Source organism: Melanaphis sacchari, unplaced genomic scaffold (assembly GCF_002803265.2).
Source record: "Melanaphis sacchari strain LSU unplaced genomic scaffold, SCAv2.0 Contig2_pilon_pilon, whole genome shotgun sequence".
Classification (NCBI taxonomy): Eukaryota; Metazoa; Arthropoda; class Insecta; order Hemiptera; family Aphididae; genus Melanaphis; species Melanaphis sacchari.
Genome location: NW_020271173.1, coordinates 1,945,024 through 1,958,287, shown reverse-complemented (window position 1 = coordinate 1,958,287; position 13,264 = coordinate 1,945,024). Strand labels below are relative to the sequence as shown.

Below are 13,264 nucleotides of genomic sequence, written 5' to 3'. Positions count from 1 at the left end.
AAGTAATATGTGTAAATAATAAATATAGTATGCAATCAATTTAAACAAATAAAAATAAAAAATGATGTTTTATGAATTACCAAATTTGACATTTATCTTTTTTTGGATTCATTGGAGTACCAAGTGGACAAGACCATGCTTTTGCAAACTCAGGTGAAAGTGATAGGACTCCCCGCACTCGAACCACGTTAGGACTGTGACTGCTAAAATTGTCGAATTCGCTGTCATTCTCGTCATAATGACAGTATTGCTAAAATACACATAATTTTTTATATAAGACGGGTCTTAAAATATATATTAATTATTTCTCTAGACCACGAAAAAACGAATGTTGTGGAAAAATCATATAAAAACCAGTGAAATAATCGGTAGAACACGATTGCGTACGGTCTTTATCGACATACGCAATCGTGAACATTAAATGTTCACGATTGCGTACGATTTTTATCTGCAACTTTGAAGCACTGTTGCCATTTGCTTTGAACTTATAGAACAGGGGTTATATAAGTATACTATACGAAATCGGATATTTTAGGATATTCGCACTCGATAAAATATTATGTATACTGCAGTATACCTATCATTTAATAACTCAGTGAATAACCGTCGTTGGATTATCAACTTCCTCGCGTGTTTCGTGTTTTTCTAGTGAAATATGGAAAATAAAGTTAATTTTATAACTTCTGAAAAAAGTAAACCACTAGTTTTACTAAATTTGCATAAATATCGGTTTATTAGAGAAAGAAAGGAATTACATCATAACATATTTGTCGAAAATTGATTTTTAAGTGGTACCATAACTTAAGTAATTTTTCCAATATTTAAATTTTACTGATCACAAATAAAAACATAAATTTGGCAACGTTGCACAGTAAATCGTACGCAATCGTTTGACTTTTGGGGTAAATATTAAAGTTAATGGTTTAACGTACGCAATCGTGTTAATGTACGCAATCGTGTTTTCAAAAAGATACATCATACGCAATCGTGTGGTACCCGAAATAATAGTAACAGGGTACATACGTACAAAATTTTATTTTTAGTTTAATGGATTAGTTACTAATAGCTATAGGTAATCTATAATTTTACACAACAGCGGGTATATTATATAGGTAGGTGTACTCACGTTTGCGTATCCCAAGAAAAACAATTGTTCTTGACTATAATGTTCCAAACCGGGTAATCTGGGTTCTTGACCGTGCATGTCTACATAACGCAGATAAGCATAATACGCCTCTTTCAGTCCGGTAATATCAGCTATGTTTTCGTCTAATGTTATTGCGCCGTTAACTGAAAACTATTATAAACAACGTGTAGATTATTGATTGTATATCCACAATATTAACACCAAACCAAAATGTATAGTAAATAATGATAACAAATAATAATACGCACAGTGCTATTATGGCCAACGATTGTTATATCATCGTAGTAACTTATCAAGCAACTAGCTCGTTTCGTGTACTCTTCGTAGCTTCTGTTCGTCCACCACTGCACCACATTGCCCAGCTCGTTGTACAGTCTACCCGTATTGTCGTAGTTGTGAGATAGTTCGTGCCCAATAGTACTACCCGTGGCTCCGTAATTTAATGCCCTGTCGACATGACGCGCAATGCGTTAAGTACTTGAAATGAAACTCTACAGACAGCGTTTAGGCATTAGTTGGCGGTAATTGGACATTTGACCAATTCTCCGAAATTTCGTAAATCTTGTAGAGTATTTCTCCCCCTCGTTATCATATGAAAATTATATCTAAAATGTCCACGTTACAAAGGTTATTTACTAAACTTGTATGTATATAAGTTGGTTCGATCCTTTTTTTTTTTTATCAGAAATTTATGTTTTATTATGTGAACTATAACTCGTATTTATAGTTTTGTTTTGAACTCATAAGTCATTTTCTTCAATAAATACATACGTATAATTTTGCCGTTTTAAATCTATAGTTCTACTTTTCTCTTATTTATTATAAGCTTTATCTATAAACTCAATATAGGTATATTTATTGTAAATTTAAATGTACAATAAAAGAATTTCGGTGACATTTGCAAACAAAATATACTACGAGCTGACCGGATAACACTGATAAATTTAAATTTCTTAACATTTTATTCTATGGGTGGAGTTGCAAAGAGTCTGGCTGGGGAAGGGGGTAAAATGTGAACATAAAAATATACAGAAGTTAAATGTTAGGGAAGTAGATTCTGTATTCGTATATAGGTGTTCACTTACTGTATGCCATTATGGTATAACGGAGCTTGTAGTATTGCCGCTGACATGACTGAAATACATTAATACGATATTTATATTGATTTACTGTAATAAAAAGTTTAATATTCGTACTTAATGTAATGTAAATAACCTATAAATATTTTTTGTTCCATATTATGTGTAACAAATAACAATAATCGCTAATTATTATGATATTAAATTACAAAATATTTACGTTTCGTTTAAAAAGTCGACATAATTTTTTTATTTTTGGTATTAGTAAAATAATTTTACATTTTACACGATGAATGTATAAAATACCATAATTTAAAAACATTTGTATTACACGTGTTTATAAAATCATTGAAATAAACTAATGAGAGAAAACACTTTTCTTTGAATTTTATATTACTACTCGTACATCGTGGTTATACCGAACACAAATTTACTGTATTATGTATGTATAGTTCATATCAAATTCATAAGATTAACATAGACAAAAAATAAAAGGATATTACGAGTATATAACTTCAGGAGATAATATTGTTCTGAAACTTACAAAATGCGTTCATTGAATTATAACAGTATGCATTTACTTCATCCGGAGTTACTTGCCACCTGAAATTGTTGTTAGAATGGTTAATACACATATTTATTATTGAGTTTTTTAATTCCTACATGTATGTCGAATACAAATAAATATTACGTTTGATTTTCCCAGTCTTTGTCTGCTGTTAAATATTTCCAACTACTTTTTCTACTAGACATAGAAATTGATATTATATTCTCTAAATGATTGTCCGTAACATTCAACTAAAATAATATAACAGTTAATTTATTACCGAATTTAAATTTTTCAATAAATGATTTAGAAATTCTTACATTTTCAAATAAATTATTTAGTATATTTTCGTAATTATCTGGGTATCCAAAATAGGTTTTCGTATTGGCTAATTTTCGTAAAGTAGCATTTTTTGTTTCATCGTCCATCCAAATCGCTTCATGAACCATTTTACGTAAGGCCCATTTTATATTATCAGTCATTTCAGTTAACTAAAACAAATTTCATAGTATATAAATATTTGTTTGATGAATATCTTAATTTATTAGCTCAAATATACTTGCTGCAATTTTAGAAGAGTTGTCTAAGGTGTTAATCATAGAATATCCGGTGACCATTCCGAAAAATTCACTCGTTATTGAAAAACAATATCTAAAATAAATAGAAATATCTATTATTTAAATTAATGGAAAATGGTGATAAAAAATGTCAATAGATATTAAGTTTAATTTACTCGGAATTGAATTTCTCTCCAGATGGAAAATTATTTTCCAAAATAGCTACCACGTGAGATAATATAGACATTTCTAAACAAATTTCAAAATTTTATTATTCGTCATAGGTACATATAGGTAAAATAATAATATTATGTTAAATTATTACTTATTATTATTGTTTGCGTTTGAGATAATAATATAAACATTTCATCTAAATAATCTCTGTTACTTATCAAAAGTTCATAACTATCTGCATTTTCTGATGTCAATATTTCATAAACTTTCGGTTGTATATCACGAGTTAACTCTCTCAGATATAATGTCCAATTAAACTAAATATTTTTCATCATAAAATATTTATTTTATCTATAAATATATGTTCTATTTATAATTTTCTCAATTACCTTAAATTTATCTCCAGATATATCTGTAAGTTCTTGAAATTCTTTTAGTGTAATCACTTCAGGAATATAATTTTTCAAATTAAACGAATTTCGCAAAACCTTAAACAGTTAAGATTATAATAAATTTTAATTAATTTATATAATATACATGAAACATTTTAATTAAATTGTATAGTGATTAATTGTTGATAACCGTAAGAAACTAATTATATAAATTAATATTATGTATTTACATTTTAAAATCATTTATTCTTTTTACGTAATTTGAATTATATATATATATAAATTATTAGTGCCAAATACAATATTTATTTTATAAAGTAGGATAATTTAACATGAATAAATGATTTAATTATTAAATTACTTGTGAGAATTCTTCTTCGAAATGAACTAATTCGTTAGTTGTGTTCACGAGATCTTCAACTTTAAGTTTTTTTAAATATGGTTGATTACGATTTAATGATTTGTCAACTAGTAAATTAAAATATTCACTAAATTTTGGTAAAGCTTCTTCAATATTAACATTATTATTTTTCATATTGTTTCTAAATAAAAATTGAAATTATTATTGTTTTTATAAATTAAAAATTTGAAAACGGTCTTACCTTTTTTTATATTCGTTTAATTCCTTATTTTGACCAATAACTAAAAGCGAATGTGATGATGAATTCCTGGGATCGTCATCAATATCAATATTAAAATAAATATCAAGATTAAAATATACTTTGACTTTCGCCAAAATTATTTCGATTTCTAATGGAACTGAATCATTTAGGTAGTTTGTATTTAAACCAATTTTTTTCCAAACGTCCCACAGAGGATCATATTTATTTGGAACTTGATCTGTATAAGCATAAAATTATAAATTGATAATTTCAAAACTTTAACTGAAAATGTTTGGCTTGAAGCATTTATGCAAACCTTCTGTAGAATTTAAACAAGCTTGGTAAAACTTCCTAGTTTTATGAACTGCTTTTGGTTCGTATTTTTCATTTTCTTTATTAAGAAATTCTAGTGAAAAATATGCGTGCGTTTAATTTTAATGACACTGGTTAAAACTAGTTTATAGTTCACTTACTTTTCACTCTATGTTTTATTTTTAAAGACATTATTGTTATCCAGCTGTTTTCATTTGTATTCGAATAATAAGGATAGTTAGTTTCAAACATACCACAAGCAAATTCATAAAAATCTTCGCATGGTTCAACAGTTTCATTGATACAATTTATTAATGATACGGCTGAAAAAAAATTAAAATGCATTTTCAGTATAAAATATTGTTAAATACAATAAGTTATGTTAAATAAATAAAATTAACAAAGGAAATCAGAAATAAAATAGGTCAAACAAAAACATATTCCTTAAAAATAAAAAAATACTAATGACAAAAAACGTGAACATATTCACTAATAAAAAATGTATAAGATCGTGTATCTTAAGTGTGACATTATACGGAAATGAGATATGGATAATAAATAAAAAAGAAAAAAACATAATAGAAACTTTAGAAATGTGGTGTTGGAGAGAGATGCAGAGAATAGAGTGAATTAAAAAGAAAAAAAACAACGCAGTATCAACATAATTACCCATGATTAATAATTATTTACTTTATAGGTACATTAAATTATTGATAAGTACATTTACACGCAAATAACATTATAACTAAATAACTCAAAATGTATTAGAAGGTTTATTTAAAATTTTGCATCATTTCATTTTAAAATTTAAAATAAAAATGAGGTATTTCTTTGAGTTAAGTGTGTAACTATGTAAAAAATACTAATCTTTAAGAATATGCACAAAATCAAAGCTAATATTTATCTCTTTGATGAATATACAGAATTATAAAATATGTATTGATGTTGTATTATTTATATATTTATATAATTCGATTGGATATTATTTAAAATTAGTTATACCTACTTAATTTAAACAATTTTTGAATTATCTATTTATATATAAATTTTAAATATTTTATGGTTAAAAAAACCATATTAATCGTATTTAAGTACATTAATTTTTAATTATTTTGTAAAATAGACAAATTGAATATTTCATTCCTTTCGTAAATTAATTTTAATATATATTTTAAGCTGTTCTCTAATTCTTCCTATGTATAACAAATACATTATTTTATGATATATTTTCCTTTTAATTAATTTTCCGTGTGAAAATTAATTAATCCGAATCTATACTGCATTCTCACGCTTTGACAAAAAATTTGTTTACCTTTGATTTTTAAGAACTAGTATTATCCAACTATGTCCACTATTTAAATTTGACTAAAGAGTATAAATCAAAATTTTACTTGGTATTCATATCTATAGAACAAACTTTTTTCTTCTTTTGTCTTCCTTATTTTTTGTGGACTTCCAACGACAAAAAATTAACAACAAAAATAATGATCTTTAAACTTTTCGTTAAACCGATTTGGATATCCGGTATTAATTTTTGAGAAGTCAAAAATTTCAAACACCCATCGTATTCAATCTTTTTAAAATCCAAGATTATTCAAACACTTAAACAAAGTAGCTTTCAGTGTATCAAATTATTCATACGCATGCACAATAATCTTACTAGTGTCCTTTTATCTAGACTATGATGTAGCTAAACAGTACTAAATATGATTCAAATTAAATTTCCAAAATCAAATAAATCTTTTAATTTAAGAACTTATATAAACAATTTTATCTAGCATTCTAAAAAAAAAAGTTAAAAAGGTGATGATATTATGACAGGCTTACTTAATAGCACACATTGTTTTTAATTTAGTAATAATACATTTAAACAATAAATAGCTATGATTTATCTTATCTCATTAATTTTTAATTAACAAAAATATTAATACATAAATTTATAAAGAGGGGAAATAGGTAACCAAACTGTTGTACAATAGATTTCGAGTGTACATCGTCATTGAAGAGTGACTGTAATAATATAATAACGTGTTAAATTAAAATTTAATAAATCTTTGCATTGAACTTATGAAAAACGATTTTAAGCTAAGATGGTTTGTCAGCCTATATTTTATTAAAAAATACATTTTATTTATAGTAATTTGTTTACTCTATAACCAAATAATATAAATTATAATTTGGTATTTTTAATAAATGTTTGCCAAAAACTGCGTTTATTATGTAGTTATTATTTCATTATTAAAACAGTATATGTATATTTATGTCATATTACATTATTGTTATTAACTTATGTATTATTACTGACTTATTGTAAAACGATGTTAATAAGTTCGTGGTATAAATTACTTATTCAGTATTCTTGCCTTATTTTTAGCTTAAAATTGACCTTTATGCTTTGAAAATGTCATTGCTTTTATAATATAAAAAAATTTATATAAAAGTTTTGAGTGTCGAAAAATAATATTTTGAATTATAAAAAAATTATAAAATTATTACCTTCTGTTTAAATATCTAATTTCATTCATATATGAACTTGAAATGACAATAAAATAAAATTGTTATAAAATAATTTTTAGATTTTATGATTTGAGTCTAAATTATTCATGAGAAACTTATTATAAAGTTTTCATTCAAGTCTCAGCTATTAAAATTAAATATTTTATAATTTTTTCCTACTAAATTGTTTGTAAATTTGCATGATTAAAAATAATTATAAAAAACATTTATAATAAGCATTTATGTATTATTTATGTAATTTTGATATTTTTTATGCATATGAACAACTTATAAAGAACCTTGTACTAATTTTCAACCTTTTAAGTAAAAAAAAAAAAAAAAATTGAAAAATTCTAAAGACACATAAATAAATAAATCGAATACAATATTTAACTCAAAATATTTTAAATAACACAAAAAGATCCAAAATATTTTGAAAATTATTTGATGCTTAGTCCATTTTAAAATAAATATTCAATGAAAATTTCAAAATCTTACAATAAATTAGTTTTGAATTACAGTAAAATAACAACATTAATTTCGTTAAAACATGGTTTTGAGTAAAAAATCCCGTTTTCTTCATTTATTTTTAATTTTTTCTAATTATTTAAAAAAAAATGCTTTTTCACTTCTCAATAAATTAAAAATATCATATTTACTGCCAAAAACTACCCTTAAAATTGAAAATCAAAACATTTTTACTACTGTATAATGTTGTAATTGTAATAATTGTAGATTATGACTTACCGGATTGTAAGCATGATTTTGATTGGCATATTGAGAACTCTGGCTTGATATCTAAGATAAATTTGAGATCAAAATTAATTAATCGACATTAAGTTGTATGGTATTATAAAAAAAAAAAAATATATTTGGTTAACACGTTATTTTTTGATAAATAATTATTAATATTTTGAGAAAAGTATTTCATAAGCACTTTAAGTATGTAAAATCATTTATGATCTATCACATAAAAAAAATATCAAGGTTGTTAGCAAACTAAATATTTAAAACCATATTTTTGACTTACAAGAATAATAAATGAAAACTGCTGCGAGGAACATAGCAATTACCGTTAATATGCTGATGGAAATTTTTTTTTTGCTATATTTCTTTTGAAAAATGGCACTAGATAAAAATGATCAATTTAAAAATAAACCTTAATTAGTTAATTAGCTCAAATTAAACTTAAATTGTTATTGCACATGTACTAGACATGTAATTATGTTTTTATACTTAAAATGAACAACCATATATACTTATTATTTCTATTTCTAATATTTAACACATTATAAATTAATTAAATATAATTTTATACATGAAAATTATATAAATATATTTTATAAAAACTTTTTGTTTAAAAATAATAATTATAATATAATTCTTTAATGATGTACATTCATCAAATAAAATATTATAGTTAAAACGATAAAAAAATAGTAAAGATTCCAATTGCATTATTGTTCGTGTATAAATTTAATGATATAAATATTCTGATAATAATAATAATAATAACAATAATGATAACTTATGTTTAACTTACTTTCCATTTTGAGAAATTGTAAAGGAGGAAATTCCTTTTCCTTCAATGTGTTCTTGAAAACCTTTAAATATTAATTTATGGTTTATTTAAAGTTATAAATGTCTGTATTTTAATTACGAAAGGTAAATCATCATTACTTATCCGTTAGAGTTTAGAAAAATGCGGCAAATATTCAAAATGTTAAAGTACCTATTTACATACTAAATCTAATTTTTTATTTTTCACAGTTTTATTATTGTCTAGAAACATATATATTATACAAATACAACTCATATTTATAGAAATAACTAATAACTTTCAAACCATCAATAATTTCATTTATTAAAATTAATTAAATTTATGTACTAATATCTATATAACTTTTGGTTAGGTATTTATTTTCATAAATTCAATCATATGTTTATGTAAATCTATATTGTTTATGTCTTCTTTAGGATTTCGTTGATTTGTTTTATTATATTTTCAGAAATAAATTAGCATCCAAACAAGAATGAATATTATTATTATTTTTAATCATAATGTATTAATAATATTAACTACTTTCATATTTCTGATTAAAATTTTAGTGAACATTAATCAAAATATTACACATGCCGCTTGACTTTTCTAAATGATCCTAATAATGAATAATATACTATGATTGATTAAGTAAGCAGTAAGCGCTTTACTAAGTGAGTTTATTAATGTAATGATTTTAAAATTATAACAATAGTTAAAGAATATGTTTTACTTGTATAAGACAAACATATTTAACTATTTTTTAAGAATAAAGTGAGTCATTTTTAGTGGCGTATTTAGGATTTATTTGAGGAGAAAGATATGACTGAAATAGTTTTTATCCCTCCACTCGAAATACATGAAGATATTATCAATTTATTATAACTACACACCTAATATATCTGTACATAATAGGTACATAAATCTTATAATTATAACATAAAACATATTAAATAATGAATCATTTATTTATTTTTCATTTACAACACTAAAAAAAGTTTAAAAATAAGTTAAAGGGGAAGATATATTTCCCTCATCTCCTTCCGTAAATACACCATTGGTTATTTTAATGCATATATGTATCATTAATAAACTTAAAAATATCTACGTATTATTATTTATTATTATTATATGAATCTTTTAATTAAAATAATCATTCAAGCCACTATTTAGAATTAAGTATTTGTATGTATATATAAATATTTCAATTGTTTTCTAAGTAGAAACTAATAAATAGTAGTACGAATAGTCACAAAATACTTGAAAATGTGTGAATTTAAATATCTTAATTTGTTTTTTTAAATAATAACGCTTAAATAAATCATATTAAATGAGTATACATAATTTAAAATAATTTGTATTTTAAATTTTACATAATGTATATAAATATTAAAGTTTTTTTTTTATTTAGCTACATTCTTATTGCTGTAGTTTTTTATTTAAAATTAAATTCTTTGTTTTTATTATAATGTAGAAACTACTAACATTTAAGTGACATATTTGTAATATAAACAGTTTAGTATTATAATTTATGATTTAATGATAATAATATAGAATATAGATGGAATTCGTCTCATCGATTTTGCTGCAAAAATTTAATATTAGTGATGTGAATAGATCTTATTATTAAAATATGCTTTAAGAATTTATCAATTGATTAGACTAAGTTTGTTATTATCTCATTATAATTTTATAGGTCATTAAGTAGATTAGATATACACATATTATAAATTGATTAAACTAAAATATGTAAAATCATAATTTTTCTGATGTTGTACCTTTTTTTCTAAACTTATACTTAAAAACAATAAATTCTACCTAATAATAAACTTAATATATTTATATATTTCTTAAACTCTGTTTATCAAAAAAATTATGTTTGTGTAATCGTTATCAAACTATAATAATTATTGTAACTTATGCATTAACTATAGTGTTGTGTACCATAAAACGCTGATTCGTAGAAGCTGTATATGCTATCATATTATGTTTTATACCTATAGTATAATATAAAAGCTTATTCTTTTACGTTAACTAATGATAATTTGTTTTGTTTGATACATGTACGTATGTATACTATCTCTAAATTTTTTGTTTCACTGAATAAAATAGTAGTGTTTTTCTTTCTTTTTTTTGTTAGGTTAATTCAATATATAGTTTGGTATCTTGTATTTTATACTATATTGTTGTTTATCAATTGACAAACGATTATTCATGTTTATTTTTCTTTTTAAAAGGATTCGTTTACCTTATTTGATACATTTTTAAAGTGAATTATTAATGTATTCAGAAGTTATGTAATTACATTTGTAAATTATTTTATAATAACGTATATAATTTAAATTTGTAATGGATAAACTTTATTACAACATTATAATGTATTAAAATGTACGTTTAATTAACTTTATTGTGATTAGTTATATATTTATATTGTTTCTAAATTGCTACCGATTACTTTAATAGTTATAATTAAATATATTATTATTAACATAATTAAAGACATACATTATTAAAATGACCATAGAGAATATAGAATACGATGAACAAATATTTAATTACGTATTTTATTAATAAATAATAGTTGTACATTTAAGAACCTTAAAGTATTCTACGATGCATACAAAATACCGAATATTATTTAAAAACAATATTAAAAATAATCAATTGTTAAAATGAACAGTCAAATTAAAAAAAAAAAAAACAATATTTATAACCTTGAATAACTGATAATAGAAATAGGTTATTCGATGTTACAAGAAGGTCTCGTGTATCTATTGAATTATACTCAAATATACCGGTTAAAAGAGAAATTCAATCCAGTAACCATGGGGTTAATCCTACTAAATAGAATTTAAGATTCACAATAATTAAATTATTAAATACACAGTTGTATTTATTTAAGTATTTAGATATAAGTTAACACTAACAATTAAATAAATTTTAATTAATTATAATTATACTAATACTGCAATTCATTACAATGTTATGTGGTTAAAATGTATGCATACTTACATTTATTATTTATAATTCATGACATTCTATCTTTAATCTATATAATATTTCATTATCATGTAATCATAGATATTAATTTTTATAATAAATATTTATATATTTGAAATGTGTTTAAGTTTAAATAATAATCAATTCAATAATGTTCACTTTTTCTTTAATCAAGATCTATTACTAAATACTAAAAACAATAATAATATACTTACATGGGTATAATTATTACGTAGTTTTTTTGATTATATTCCTGATAGATATGTTATTATTATACTTATTATACCTAAATATATATTTTAACTTACTATTTTGATGTTTAAGTAAATTTCATAATTATCTTTGAACAGTCAAATAAAAATATAAAATTCATATTTATATTTGAGACAATATTTTTAAATAGATTAGAAGTTTTTAAGATGCTTTAAAATATTACAAGTCAGTAAAAAATTGCAAATTTTAATATTAAATTACCTACAACATTAATATATTGCACGTCTATTAAAAATACTACAAGATAGTTTTAGAATTATTAATATGTACTTACCCATAACCAAAATAAAAAAATCAAATACTGTAACGATGTTTTAATTTGTTTAAGACAATAATTTCTATGTGTTTGGATTGAATGAGTGCGAACGACTGAATGTTATTTAACGCAACACAGTGCATTGTGTTGGGGAGCCCTTGAATATAGCCAAGGTTGATGAGAAATTTTAATGTTTGTATATTATGTATTCTACAAAAGAAAATTATTTCGACTCGTAATTATATTAAGTAAAAATATAATCAAAAATACAGGATCGTTGAAATAAAAAAAAGATTTAAAAAAAGTAGATGTAATTAGCAATAAAATTAATTAATCAGTTAATTTGTAAGTTCTTCTGAAGTTGTGTTATTGCTATATCTAAATATAATTTTCTGCAAAATTTCAATATTAATATACATTATATTTTAAATATTTATTAATTTATATTTAATAAATTTAATAAAATTACCATAGTTTTTATAAAAGTCGAAAAACCGAGAATATTAGAATAATGCTATCATAATTAGTGTTATTTTGTCCTTTTTAAGACACCTATTTTTTGATAAAAACATTTTTTTTTACAACACATTTTAATATTATCTGTAATCAGTTAGTTACAATATAATCATTTTCTAATTGGAATAGTTTATACCTAATCTATAACTTTGTATTGTCATCTGTTAAATCGAGACTTTTCCAGTTTTGAATAAAGCATCCCTTTGTTCCGGATACATCCAATTTTCATTCAAAAAAAATCTGTCCCAGTTTAAAGATATGTATCAATTTCATCTCCAATAAAAAAATGGTCAACCAAAATATTAGTACATTTTCATGAAATAATTGTTTATAAATAAATTGATAAATATAATTATATTAAATTCGATTGTCG

The 13,264-nt window shown here is 22.9% G+C and overlaps 1 protein-coding gene across 1 annotated transcript; it reads right to left on the bottom strand.

Annotated features, from left to right (window-relative positions):
* Positions 1-30: 30 nt before the first annotated feature.
* LOC112595800 (neprilysin-2-like) lies at positions 31-12,481 on the bottom strand. Its single transcript, XM_025341143.1, has 19 exons — positions 12,394-12,481; positions 8,850-8,910; positions 8,337-8,434; positions 8,054-8,104; positions 4,972-5,133; positions 4,815-4,904; positions 4,499-4,736; positions 4,258-4,438; positions 3,894-3,992; positions 3,656-3,821; positions 3,507-3,579; positions 3,337-3,424; positions 3,094-3,264; positions 2,918-3,024; positions 2,771-2,829; positions 2,233-2,281; positions 1,396-1,594; positions 1,127-1,297; positions 31-250 (listed from the first exon to the last, which is right to left on the bottom strand). Exons 1-19 carry the CDS (start codon positions 12,395-12,397, stop codon positions 77-79), a joined length of 2,241 nt encoding a protein of 746 aa, XP_025196928.1. The 5' UTR covers positions 12,398-12,481; the 3' UTR covers positions 31-76.
* Between the last annotated feature and the right edge of the window lie 783 nt (positions 12,482-13,264).